This window comes from Aspergillus karnatakaensis (genome assembly GCF_047715665.1).
Source record: "Aspergillus karnatakaensis strain CBS 102800 unplaced genomic scaffold BJY04scaffold_17, whole genome shotgun sequence".
NCBI lineage: Eukaryota > Fungi > Ascomycota > Eurotiomycetes > Eurotiales > Aspergillaceae > Aspergillus > Aspergillus karnatakaensis.
The window spans coordinates 521,535-533,864 of NW_027395729.1; the positions used below are offsets into that span (position 1 = coordinate 521,535).

The 12,330-nt window shown below is 51.3% G+C and overlaps 4 protein-coding genes across 4 annotated transcripts; 3 read left to right on the forward strand and 1 right to left on the reverse strand.

Annotated features, from left to right (window-relative positions):
• Window positions 1-311: 311 nt before the first annotated feature.
• BJY04DRAFT_186347 (uncharacterized protein) lies at window positions 312-1,899 on the forward strand. The gene has a single exon (XM_073710888.1). It carries the CDS (start codon window positions 613-615, stop codon window positions 1,603-1,605), a length of 993 nt encoding a protein of 330 aa, XP_073572747.1. The 5' UTR covers window positions 312-612; the 3' UTR covers window positions 1,606-1,899.
• Window positions 1,592-2,124, forward strand: BJY04DRAFT_186348 (uncharacterized protein). Its single transcript, XM_073710889.1, has one exon. It carries the CDS (start codon window positions 1,641-1,643, stop codon window positions 1,983-1,985), a length of 345 nt encoding a protein of 114 aa, XP_073572748.1. The 5' UTR covers window positions 1,592-1,640; the 3' UTR covers window positions 1,986-2,124.
• Window positions 2,125-3,628: 1,504 nt separating this feature from the next.
• On the reverse strand, window positions 3,629-4,616 carry BJY04DRAFT_217018 (PQ-loop repeat-containing protein; the record flags this gene model as incomplete). Its single annotated transcript, XM_073715921.1, has 2 exons — window positions 3,629-4,490; window positions 4,558-4,616. The coding sequence occupies 2 exons, from the start codon at window positions 4,614-4,616 to the stop codon at window positions 3,629-3,631; spliced, it is 921 nt and encodes a 306-aa protein (XP_073572749.1).
• A 2,022-nt stretch (window positions 4,617-6,638) lies between these two features.
• On the forward strand, window positions 6,639-11,430 carry BJY04DRAFT_217019 (SGNH hydrolase-type esterase domain-containing protein; the record flags this gene model as incomplete). Its single annotated transcript, XM_073715922.1, has 17 exons — window positions 6,639-6,687; window positions 6,751-7,131; window positions 7,204-7,765; window positions 7,827-7,956; window positions 8,017-8,066; window positions 8,117-8,405; window positions 8,459-8,493; window positions 8,550-8,802; window positions 8,857-8,893; window positions 8,947-8,976; window positions 9,032-9,326; window positions 9,384-9,408; window positions 9,458-9,524; window positions 9,579-9,681; window positions 9,743-10,432; window positions 10,491-11,286; window positions 11,350-11,430. 17 exons carry the CDS (start codon window positions 6,639-6,641, stop codon window positions 11,428-11,430), a joined length of 3,873 nt encoding a protein of 1,290 aa, XP_073572750.1.
• Window positions 11,431-12,330: the final 900 nt, after the last annotated feature.

Consider the following 12,330-nt stretch of genomic DNA (forward strand, 5'->3'; position numbering starts at 1 on the left):
CTTCATGTAAGTCATGGCGTTGGTGGGACTAGTCCGCTGCACCTTTGTTTTTCGCCTCTTTAGGAGTTCAGCGGCTGGCCGATATGATTCGTGAGAAAGATCTTTTCGGATCGTCAGTCTCCAACTCATCAGAATGAAAAACAAAGGAATTGGATTAGAGGGAGATCGTAGAAGCGACGGGTGTTTCGGGACAGACGGAGATTAGGACGGGTTGGGGACTTGGGGTCGGCTTCTTTCGCCTTCGGTGCGTGACTTTTGCTTGGGAGTCTTGACTTCACCACTTCTTCTTCTTCTTCTTCTTCCCCCCTTTCCCACTCCTTCCCCCTTCCTTCAGCCGCCTCCACCGGAACCCAAGACACATTGGCCCAACAAAGGGAAACAGGCAAGCAGCTCGAATTTCAGGGGGAAAGGGATTTCTGCCTTTATCGACATCGGGCCGCGACCAGGAGATTGGGACACCAGCTACCACCCTTGGTTTGGCCGCAGTCTGTTTCAGGACGAACTTCTCCCTCTCTCACCCGCCATGCGGCCCGCATAAACAGACTTCTAGGTTCTCTTCCGGACGGAGCGAGAGAAAAGTGAAAGTGAAGGGAAAAAGAAGAGCGTGACACCATGGAAGCTCGCACGCGCCCGGAGGGCACCATGCTGCCCAGTCCCGTGGATTCCGTCGAGTCATTCGCCTCCAGCTCCTCTGGTTCGCCCGTCGTCGACGACATCACCGACCTGGAGCAGTCGAGAAACGTCATGATAACCTTGTCGCTTACCCCCGATCCTCCTACTTCCGCCCCGAGTCGCCCGCCGTTTCCTCGTTCGCACCTCCGATCGCGATCGCTGGCCGATGACCCCGGTCTACCTGTCATGATCCGCGCTCACTCCTCGCCTGGGCCGGACTCGCGGGGGAGGTATATCTATGTCAACGGTCGCGGGGTGCCTACGCACTCGGCGGAGAGTTCACCCAAGCGATACTTGCCTCTCCAGCTGCCGACCGCGGATTCCTTCGACCCGAGAATGCCACACCGGAAGAACGTGTCGGAGACAATATCAGAGCATGCGGAGCTGGACACGTCGGGGTCTTCGTCTTTCCAGTCGGACTTTCAGCCGTCGTTATCGCCTGTTCCGTCACATTCCATACCCCGTATCGGTCGCCGACGGCCGTCATCGCCGCTACACTTTCCGCAGACTCCGTCGCGAGAAGTCCCTAGCAGCCCGTCGTCTGCTCAGTCGTTACCAAACATCCTCACCTCTCGATACAACGAAGCTTTTCCCAGTTATTCAGCGAGCTCCGCCTCCTCTATGCCGTCGACCCCGACCAGCCTCCGATCCCGCAGTCCGAGTATATCGTCGTTGGAGACCATCCCCGACATTCCGGATGCCGAGGCCGCCGCTATCGAATCAGACCGTATCGCCGCTTTGAAAGCAGCGGCCGACCGGGCTGACGATGCAGATGCTGGCAGTATGAATCGGCGACGCGGCGCATCAGACATGTCTGGTCCCAGCTCCGGCTCGAACATGCGCACCGGAACAGCAGGGTACAGGAAGCGATGGAGTGTGTGCGGAGCAGAGCGTCGCCAAGACCTCGATCTCGAGACCATTTGGGAAGATTAGCCTACTCAGTACAGCTACGCTTTGCATTTCCGACCATGATCGCGGCAGACTTTACCCATCCTGCCTGCTATTCTACCTCCCTGCGCTTCTCTCAGCTCATAGTATCAACGCAAAGAACCACGCAGGTCGTGCTTCTATCTCTTTTACTCATTCCTCATTCTTGGAGTTCAGTCACCATCGGCGCACTCCATTTCCCATTTTCATTTCATTTCGGGTCTTCTGTCCATCTGTTCCGAGTTGCTTTCATCGTCATTGTGATTCCCCACAGCCCTGTTCTCGGCGCATCGTTATCGGGTCTGGTCTGTATTATGGGATCGGTTGGGTTGGTGGTTGTTTTGTCTTGTCTTGTTCTTCTGTCTCCGCATTGCATTTGTATTTGAGAAAGAGAGAAAGAAAGAAAGAAAGCGAAAGATGGATGGAACGCATTTTGCTCTGTACATATTATCGAGGCTTCTTATTCAGGAGGCGTGGGGTGTATAATGAGAGGATATGTATGTCTTATTGTGGATCTTGTAGGAGTACTTCGTAAGGCCAGTAGCAACCTCCGTCTCTACCAAGCCGTGCCTAGTTATAATACTATTTGCATATTACTTTCATTTTCGCACCAAGGCAAAGAAAAAAAATAGCATCTCTTCCATCGCTTGCTACTCCCAACCAAAGTATCCATGCAAGTCAGCCAACTTGATGAGGTCGCTAGAAGAGATATATATTTCGGCCTCTACTAGCTAGAGTCGTACAGCTACCCGCCAAGAAAAGAGTTCGTGTGTTCAACCTACAAGTAAACAGAACCGCGATATACCTTCCCCCTTGACGATAATCAAACTGGAAGTACATTCCACTCACCGCACTCTTCCTTCATGCTTAGTCTCCCCATCGTCCTAGGTAGCTGCCTACCCAGATACCTAGCCGCCGAGCGGCAAGCCCGTGTGAGAGAGAGTGGGTACCTGCAGCCGCCACAGCCCGCGGGAGGAAACCCCATTGGCGAAAAAGATACGCTCATTGCGAGCCGCATCAGGTTCTTGTTCTGACGTCTGACAATGTCGGATTTTTGAATTATGGTCTTGGGTGGGGTAGAGGGTTTCGTTTCTCTAAGGCTGTTTTGCGTTGATGCCGAGGGACAGAGAGTGATTGCGATCTCATCTGTTGCGGTTGGTTGGTGGGTGATTAGTTGGTGTTTTGGTGAGTGGCGTGGGCTCATGCTCATGGGTAGTTAAGATGAGGGGAGGAGAGAAGAGGAGAAAAGAAAGAGGGAGGGATTTGTCTTCGAGCAACTTCATTTTAGGTCGTTGGGTCAAAGAGGGTAGGTACGTGGACCTGCCTACCTAATGTGGAATATCTGGCTTGATGGTGTTCGGGTTTCGAGAGTAATCAAGACAGCACAGGATATCTATCAATCTCGGCTATGGATTACTGGTATGAGTATATCACTAGGTAGTTGCTCCCGAGTCTTGCATTTCCCACACGGCTAAGAGGCCTAGGATGGGCGGATTGAGCCCTTACCCCTGGAGTTACCTAGTCCTTATGAGGTATGGGTGAAGGAATGAGATAGGTTAGTTAGTGGCGTTTCGAGGAGTAGTTATACCGAAAAGATGATATCAACAATAAAATTCCATGAGAACCGATAGCGGGTCAGGATTGGAATTGCTCATATAAGTAATTACTCCTGATTCCTTACCCTAATATGGCGTGCTTGAAGCTTAAATTAGATTCGTTCCATTTAATTTAAACTTGTCCCGTGCGCTGACCCAGGTCTTCGTTTCGTTCGCTTGGTCCGTGCATTGCGCCATGGCTTAGGTTTTGAGCCTGAACCCTGATCTGCAGGGTCTCGTTACATGTGGTTACTGGTATACTGGTATTTAAGATCCTCCTATCGGGTAAACGCCAGCCGCACAGTTGGAGAATCACACAGAATCCGTTTATTTGGAGCTGACCGGTAGATCTGCACCTCCTACCGTACCATAAAGCATCCTCGTTGAAGATACCTGATCACAAAGCTACAATTTCTACATTTACCCCTCAATTCTTACACCTTGACACCCCCATCCTGACCCCCGAGTCCCAACGCCACAGCCAAAACCACCAACTGACACCCCGCCAGCATAAACCACCCCGCCGCAAGCCCACGGAGAACGAAAAACCCATACCACCAGTCCCACGACCAAACCGTAATCTGCGGGATCCAGATCTCATGATCCGGCCTTGGGCCGGGGGGAGCAGGTAGCTGTCTCTCTCTCATCCGCCAGCCCTGTGATATACCTAGCGCAGTAAATGCCAAGACTTGCAGCCCTAAACCTAGTAAGCTCAGACTGCCTTGGTCGAAGGTATCTCCAAACTGCTGGTAGCGCGAGACCATGAGGTGGATTTGTGGTATTGCGGCGGTGAGAGATGTAAGCGTACCGGTTGTGCGGAGGGCGGCGCCGTAGAGGATGTTGATGGCGATGATGTTGGTGTCGTCATCTTCGGTGAGGGTGAGGAGGTGCAGGAGGTAGATGGCCGGTGGGAGGATGATTGCTAGGTGGGTTAGGACGATGGCGAGGATGGTGGTGGTGGAGGGGGTGCTCCCAGTGTCATTGCGTTGATTCGTTTCTGGATGATTATGGAACCAGACGTAAACAGATAGCAGGATGAGCGCTGCTAGCCAGTGGGTGAATGCTTGGATGTGAACAACCAGGGAGGAGAAGAGGTCGAAGCCCTTTAATTCGCCGTGGCGGAAGCAGGCCCAAGGGGTGATGCTGTATAAGCTCTTCAACCGGGTAGCGAAGTGGGTGATGGCGCTTATCGTCAGGAGGATGATGTACCAGCCGGAGATTCCAGCAGTGCTACTGTCGTTGATGATTTGGATGAGCTGAGGGATGTAAGATACGGCGACGAGAAGGGTGATGAGACTGGGACAATCATTCGAAAAAGTTAGTGACTGAGTCGAACCTTAAAGGAGGAGAATATTGAGATTACAGATGAAAAGATGTGGCAAGAGGGGTTTGGATTTCGAGGGAGCAGAGTCTGGGGGGCATGGTGGGCGAAGCAGTTGACACAGTCGTGTCAGAATGACGGACGGGAGGTTTTAATATCAACGGTCCTACAAGCGCCCTTGGCGCTGGCCTTTTTATTATCCTCATCACCTGATATTAATTTCTAGTTCAAGCCAACAGGAAGATTGTTAGGTATCTAAGGTTTGCTGGCTGTCCCAATGGATCTATGTCAGTGATTCTCAGTCCTGTCAACATCGGCCAAGTTACAGCGATCCGGAGGTGCGCCAGGGAGGGCCCGATTTGCCTTGTGTACTCTCGAGAACACTCGATGGCATAAACTCTGTTCCAGAGAAGTAGTAATAAAATAATTTCCAGCTAACCGGCAGGCACCGGCACAGCATGAATCAGGTTGGTGCTTCTTTAAACCTGTTAGAGTTAGCGTAGACGAGGTAGATAATCTACTCGCTACCCGCTACCAAAGGTACCAGTCCCAGACCCCAGGGTCCAGAGCACAGACCCGCGATTATCGCATACAAGATTGTTCAATATCGAGGTCTCCAACGGTAGGAGTAATTTCGTGGCCTCCTGAGAGAATCGACTCATCCCCAGCAAAGGATAGCACGTGGCCTGAGGTCTTGCTCTGTTGACCAATGTCAGCGTTCATATGGTCGGTACAGCTGGCTAAAGCATGTTCCTTCCGACGCTTGTTTGCTGGGCACCTACTGCTGCCTTCTTCCGCAACTTCCTGGTCGTCCAAACTCACCAATCACCAACATCAACGCTTAAACGGGCATCATGTTAATTTGTTTCTCGCAAGACAAGAAGGATGGAGAACACGAATCAGTGACAGTGGACTGATACGGAGTACCTCGAGCTAGATTGGGCTGTTGAGTGGCTTTGGATATTCTTGGCGCGGCTGAGACAACATTCATCCTGCATCTGACGCATTGGACTGGTTGGCTGAACAAACATCCCAAATCACCTTTTTAAATGCCTTGCAAGCGGTCTGAATGCTGTGTTTTGGTACCGTCTCCCCGAAGCTAGAGGTACTTGGCAGGTATACTAGCAGGGGGCTGCCGCTGTTCCTGACTACAGGATGCTACCGTGGTACGTCCTAGGATCCAAGGGCATATCTCAGCTACCGTCCTCTCTTCTATCCTGCCCAGTGTGGCGCAGTTGGATCTGGTCCTGATGGTTTTCATTCTTCTCGAGAAACCTGCGAATCACGGGGTTTGACACGGGGTTTGATCTTCTACGTGGTATTACACACCAGTTCAACATGCCTACCGCAGCCAGACCAATTCCTCGTACGTACAGTTCGGGCCATTTGAGAAGTACCAATACTCTCCCGAGTGCTTAAATCATTTTTGCATGCACATTTTTAGTTTCTCTCAACGTGCCACTACTGACTTTCCTAGTCCTGAATGATCTAGGCTTCTGTACGTGCTACAACTCTGACCGAGTTGGACATTCGACCCCAAATTACATTGATCTCGGATGAAGTAACCACATCAAGACAAACGGGAAGCAATAGCGCATTACACGAACATCTAGCTGTCTTTCAAGCAGTGTAGAAGAGACTCGCAGGGCGTACGGTGACATTGACACGGCCATGCGTCTACTGCATTGCACCTTGCCAATCTTGCCTCAGGATCAAGCCAGCCCCCTTCGTCAAACGGACGAATACAATGACTTTTACGGCCAACAGTGGCGGAACACCTGCGTCTCGTAGTGTCTTATGCTCTTGCTAGAGGGCATCGATTGGTGCCTCCTACGTCTTCGATATTGAATTGTCATTTCGATGATTCTCCTCATAGCTCCACCGGGGAGAGAACTTACCGGCGTTGTCCACGATGTCACCCTACTATCGAGTCAGGCTCATTCGGCCGGCGAGCATTGCATGCTTAAGGCATGAGACAACAATATCCATTGAGAGCTTGCCAGGCGCAGCAGACGGCGTAGAGAAAAATATAAAAGCGTGCTGGTTGCGCACCGTCAGGGATAATTATTCCATCACGCATCAAATAACAACAGCCGCCTGTCTAACAACGTGGAACACTCAAGATGCAACTCTGGCTCAAGGCTTGCGCCTTCGCTCTGTTGGCTCAGCAAGGTATGAAGTGCCTATGACCCCTGTCACCTCTGTACCGATTGTTGCTCATAAAGAACCAAACAGCATTGGCCTATCCATCTCCTGGGATAGTTTACCACAATATCACGGAGAACTTGTTTGATTTGTCTTTGCACAAGCGTCAAGACCAAGGCCCCCCGCCAAAGCTCCGGATTCTTCCCCTCGGGGCCTCAATCACCAATGGCTTAAAGTCAACGGATGAATGTGGCTACCGAAAGGTCCTTCGCGAGGCTCTGCGACTGGCTGGTTATGAAGTCGACATGGTAGGGTCACGAGTCGCAGGTCTAAACTTCAACGATAATCACAATGAAGGCTGGGATGGTTTCACAATTAAGCAAGTCCACGAGAAAGCGGTGCCAAATTACCGCGTGAAGCCGAATCTTGTCTTGATCAATGCGGGCACGAATAACTGTCGCTTGAGCGAGGGTAAGATACAAGGAACCCAGACCTCGTTTCACTTGTACAGTCTGAAGACTGACGCTTGCCTATCATGTATAGAAGCCGCATTCGCAGATGGCCTACAAGAGATGGAAAGTATGGTTCTTGATATTTTCAACAATATCGACGGAGTCACGATTGTTCTCTCCGGCCTGTTCCCCAACCGCGACAAGCCGTACTGCAACAAAGTCCTCAACGATGGCTATGGCGTCCTAGTCGAGAGGCTTGCTCGTGATGGGCGCAAGATCGTTTTTGCTGATCTTTACACCGACTGGGTTGAGTTGATAGACGGCACTCACCCTACTGATGAAGGTTACAAGAGGCTGGCAGCCCTTTGGTTCCAGGCGATTGGCCAGGCCCGTTCGCAAAACTTCCTCACTGAGCCGCTCGACAATGGTATTGGTTCTGGCGAGGAGGTTGACGCTGTCTGCGATAAGAGACCCGGAGAGTATGACTTGTCGGCAAAAACACAACGGGGTTCTGGTGCGGATGATGGGCCGTATAAGCACAAAGGTGTCGCTGAGGGGAAGGTTGTGACTATCACCCCTGTTAAGGTGGATGATCTGGGGCAAAACATCTTCTTTGCCAAGATACACGGACGTGTTTTAAGTTCTTTGATCTGGTAAGTTGCGTTGTTGTCTATTCATTTTTTAAAGGGCCTTAAGCTAATGCGTCGCTGCCAGGTACGACGACCCTGACCGCCAAAAGGGGAAATTTCGAGTATATAGGGATTGGAGTATAGGAAGCACAGAGTACATTGAAATCGACGTGAATGACCCGTGCAAACCGGAGGGCGTCCGATGGGGAGATGTGGTAGGTCATCAACTCTTATTCGGCTAAGACATTGCGTGTCAAGGTACTGACCACTCTTAGAACGGCGACGGCCTGGACGACTTTATCTGCATCGGACCAGAGGGAAATATGTATGTTGCCGTGGCCAAGTTCGGCCCCGCTCAGAGCTAACTCAGCCTAGGTATGTGTCTTTACAGAACACCAATGGCGGAGGGCCTACGTTTACGTATTTGGGAGAAAATATGAAGAACCCCAGGGCAGGGAGCTCTCAGAAACACGTTAGGCTCGGGGATATCGATGGTGATGGCCGTCTCGATTACTGCTTGATCGCGGGCAATGGAGACATATCGTGTTGGCGAAATGGAGGACTCAAGTCGCTTGCAGAATACTGGCAGCCACTTGGTGTTGTTTTCACTGGAAAAAACAAGGGCAACATCGAGGGGGTCCGCCTGGTTGATATTAACGGTGATGTACGACTCCTATAATTTTGATTCTGGTACCCATGCTGACCCGTGATCCACAGCATCGCGCTGACTGGCTTTATGTTAATGATGATGGGTATACCCACTACTTCATGCTGCACATATCGTACAAGCTAACGCCGACATTTTCAGATCTGTTGATACTTATATAAACAACCGGGGCCACGACAAATCTCTTCGGCCTGATTGGCAAAACGCCGGAAGAACCCATGCTGGTATGGACGAGAGAGGAGCTCGTGAGTACGTCCTGTTTTCCGGACGTGAAAATGGTGGAGCAGACTACATATGGCTAGACCCCAAAAGGATCGGAGGGTCTCTGACTAGAATGGGGGTTGATGTCCACCGGTGGGTGAATCGCGGCTCTGGAGGGACGATGTTGAAAGCGGTACGTGTGGTCAAATGCCCTAGACAATGGTCCTGTGTTTCTAATATCAGATAGGACGGCAACCACTACTGTGATATGACGGGAGATGGCAGTAAGTAGCAATTGGAAGTCGGTCTGTGATGCGTGCTAACCCCGTCTCTCTAGCCGACGATTATATATGGGTCTCCCGTGCTGGTATGTCGCGTTCTGTGCTCACTATGCCAGACTCATTATCTGACTTGGCCCCTAGGTAACATGCAGATCTTCCGCAACATAGGCGATCCACCAAACTGGGGGCAGCACGGATGGTATCGCATAAAGGAGTGGGACCGCCAACTCATCCGCATAGCCGATATCGATGGTGATGGGAAATGCGATCTCATCTACATTGACAGCGCCGGCGTGGTACAGCAATGGTTCAAAACTGAATATTCGAATGGCCAATTCGTCTTCTGGGCCCAGGGGCCACGCCTGAGGATGGGTGCCTGCAAGGAGAGTAATGGGGTTGGGCACTTCGACCTTGCTGTTCGCTTTGCAGATCTCAAGTAAGTCATGTCGGGCGTACCAGTAACTCGAGTCACAGGCTGACTTTGTTATTTCAGTGGAGATGGCAAGGCAGATAAGCTTGTAAAGATACAATATACCCTGATTAGAACAGTCGCTAATTTGCCTGCAGTGCATAGCTAAGGATGGACGCACATCTGCGTATATAAGTACTGCAGGAGAAGACTATATAGACTACGGTGAGTGATGCTCTACAAGGCGTACAATGCCTGGATACTAAACAGGTTCGTTAGGCCAAGTCAAGAAGCCTGAAGGCGCAGACAGGGCTAATCTTCGCTTTGTCGACATCAACGGAGATGGCAAGGCGGATATGTTATGGTTGGATAAGTTTGGAGGGTGAGGCATTGAGCTCTAATTACTGTTGGACTTCAAACTAACGCATTGATTGCATGAATAGCAAGACAAAGGTCTGGTATAACGACAAAATGGAGCCTGCTCCCGATACCAATAGTAATATGATTTGGATTCCCGGCGGCGAAGCATACCTCCAGTCAGCAAGAGGCGAGTGTATACACTATGCCCACCTACGCAGCAAGGGTCGGGCCGATATGATAGACGCAAATCCACGAACAAACGAAGCCACCACATGGTTCTCGACGCCCTGCGGTGGTGGGGGTGGGATGGGGGGCGGCGACGGGCCTGACGAGCTCAGGGACCAGCTACCATCCGTCCCTGACGAGCTTCAACCCCCAAGCGGCGGAGGACCGCCTGAGGGTAATGGTGATGACAATGAAATAATCCCCGAGCCTGTGCCACACCCTCCCGCGGTCGGGACGCAGACCCCCTTCCCTTTATTTCCCCAATTCATCGCGCTGGGCGACTCCTACTCAGCTGGTGTTGGAGCTGGCTCTCGTGTCCGAGATGATTATGACAGAGTAGGTAACTGTCACAAGAATGAGGGCGCGTACCCGCATCAGCTTTGGAAAGCCCATTCGGACCTCCAAGTCTATGACAGAAAGTTCGCCTTTTTGTCCTGCACTGCCGCCAAAGCCGAAAACCTCCATAAGGGAGGCACGGTGCAGTTTGAGAATCTACAAAGAACCCAGATAGATCTGCTGGGACTAATTCCGGGGAATGAATACGCATGGTCAGGCTCGCAATTCCACACATCATACCCTCATCGAATCTAACTTGCCGCTCTCTAGGGGAACCCTTTCGATCGGAGGGAATGATCTAAGCTTTGGACCAATAGCCACGTGGTGCCTGTATCTTCCTTTTGGCTCATCACGGTGTCGCACTTTCCTTGACAAGGCATGGCGTTTGCTCAAGAAGGATAAACCGGACTATGATCCCCAGTTCTCCATCAACGTCAAGAGAGTCTACACGGAAATCCTTGACACCGCAACAACATCTGGCTTTACATTGATTGTGACAGGCTACGCGAGGTTTTTCAACGCCGAGACCGATCACTGTGACACTGAAAGGCTCTTGCCGATATTAAACTCCCCCCGCTTGAACAAAGACCTGCGGAGGGAAATGAATAACATGGTTGCTGAAGTGAATAAGGTCCTCGGCGAGCTGGTAGACGAAGTCTACAACGAATACAAGGACCGCGAAGTCCCAAAGTACATTCGCTTCTACGACATCGACCAAAACTTTGAAGGACATCGCATTTGCGACCCGGGCCACGCTAGCGTTCGCAACGACCACTGGTTCTATACGCCGTATCATAATCCCGAGGACCGGCCTAATCCAGACGCATCGCTAAACCCTCGTAGCGATGAACAGGGCAACTTCAATATCTACGACCTCTTTCCGGTGGACTACTCCCAGTGCCCCCCTGCAGGCACTGAACTTGATACGGAGCACGGCACAGAATGTCACCTGCTCCGACAGTTGGACCCGGGGCCAGACGCATACCCTGGCATTGCTCCAAGAGACTTCGATACTAGCAGGCAGTGGCTGAAGCAGATGATGCACCCTAAGTGGGTAGCACACACCGTAAGTGCCCCTTCGAGTATATTTTAATTATGCCGTGTGCTAATCGCGCTTCTTGTTCTACAGGCGACAATGAATGGTATTACTGCGAACTGGTACAACACGTGGGGCAGTTTTGTACCCGGCGTGCCCCCAAGACCTGCTTGAGTCGAGATAGAGGGGGTGTTGGTAGTTTCGCACTTCATGGCTATCTATAGCGTTGTGGAGGGCGAGCTGTGGTACTGAAGGTATCCGGAAGGCCTCGGAGACGGAACCTGTTAGTGTGTCCTATAGAGAGAGATTGTCATTGGGAGATGAACTAGAAGTTCGGGATTGAGGAGTCCTGTACAGAATTGAACGAAATGGACGGGAGATTGTGCAGGTGGATAGTCAGCTTATATCGAGAATCTGTGTTTTGGATCGTATCTCAATTGAAACTGCTCCTAATTCTATGCACCGAGTGTTCAGAACCAGGTTGGTGATTATCCTCATCGCCCGCACCAGTAAGCCAGGACACCAAGGTCAATATAAAGCAAGTTATATTCATCCCCGTGTACCCCATGCACGCCCTCGATATTACCTTCCTAACTCCGTGCCAGATTAAAAGTCCACTTGATAGGGAAGTTTCGCCAGACCGATGCCGAAAGAAAGATAAAGAATACCAATCTTCTCAGCGGCGTGCACCTGCTCCCTCCAATCCCTGCCAGACCGTTTCCTAAAAGCGATCAAAATCGAATCTCCATCCATTGAGTCATGATGCCACGCCCCAGCAATAACCAGAGAGAGAGAAAGGACAGAGGCATACGTATCGCATGCCCACCAACCTCCTCATGAAACGCGACTTAGCCAGGTCAGGCCATGTAAGACCAGGCCAGTCCAGGAACCCCTTGAAACTGAATAGACCTCCGGGCCCCTCGTGCGAAGATTGTTTCCCCCATCCGCATCCGCTGAAACCCTCGAACGCAATCCCCGTTATGAATCTCGTATTGCTAGCCCCGACTACCTTGTTTGCTTGCCTCGCTGAATCATGCGGACTGGACTGCCTGCGGCGTGCTCTCACGGCCTTTT

What these genes read in the sequence shown, in the direction of transcription:
- BJY04DRAFT_186347 (XM_073710888.1), top strand. Translation starts at nt 613, where the DNA reads ATGGAAGCTCGCACGCGCCCGGAGGGCACCATGCTGCCCAGTCCCGTG.
- BJY04DRAFT_186348 (XM_073710889.1), top strand. Translation starts at nt 1,641, where the DNA reads ATGATCGCGGCAGACTTTACCCATCCTGCCTGCTATTCTACCTCCCTG.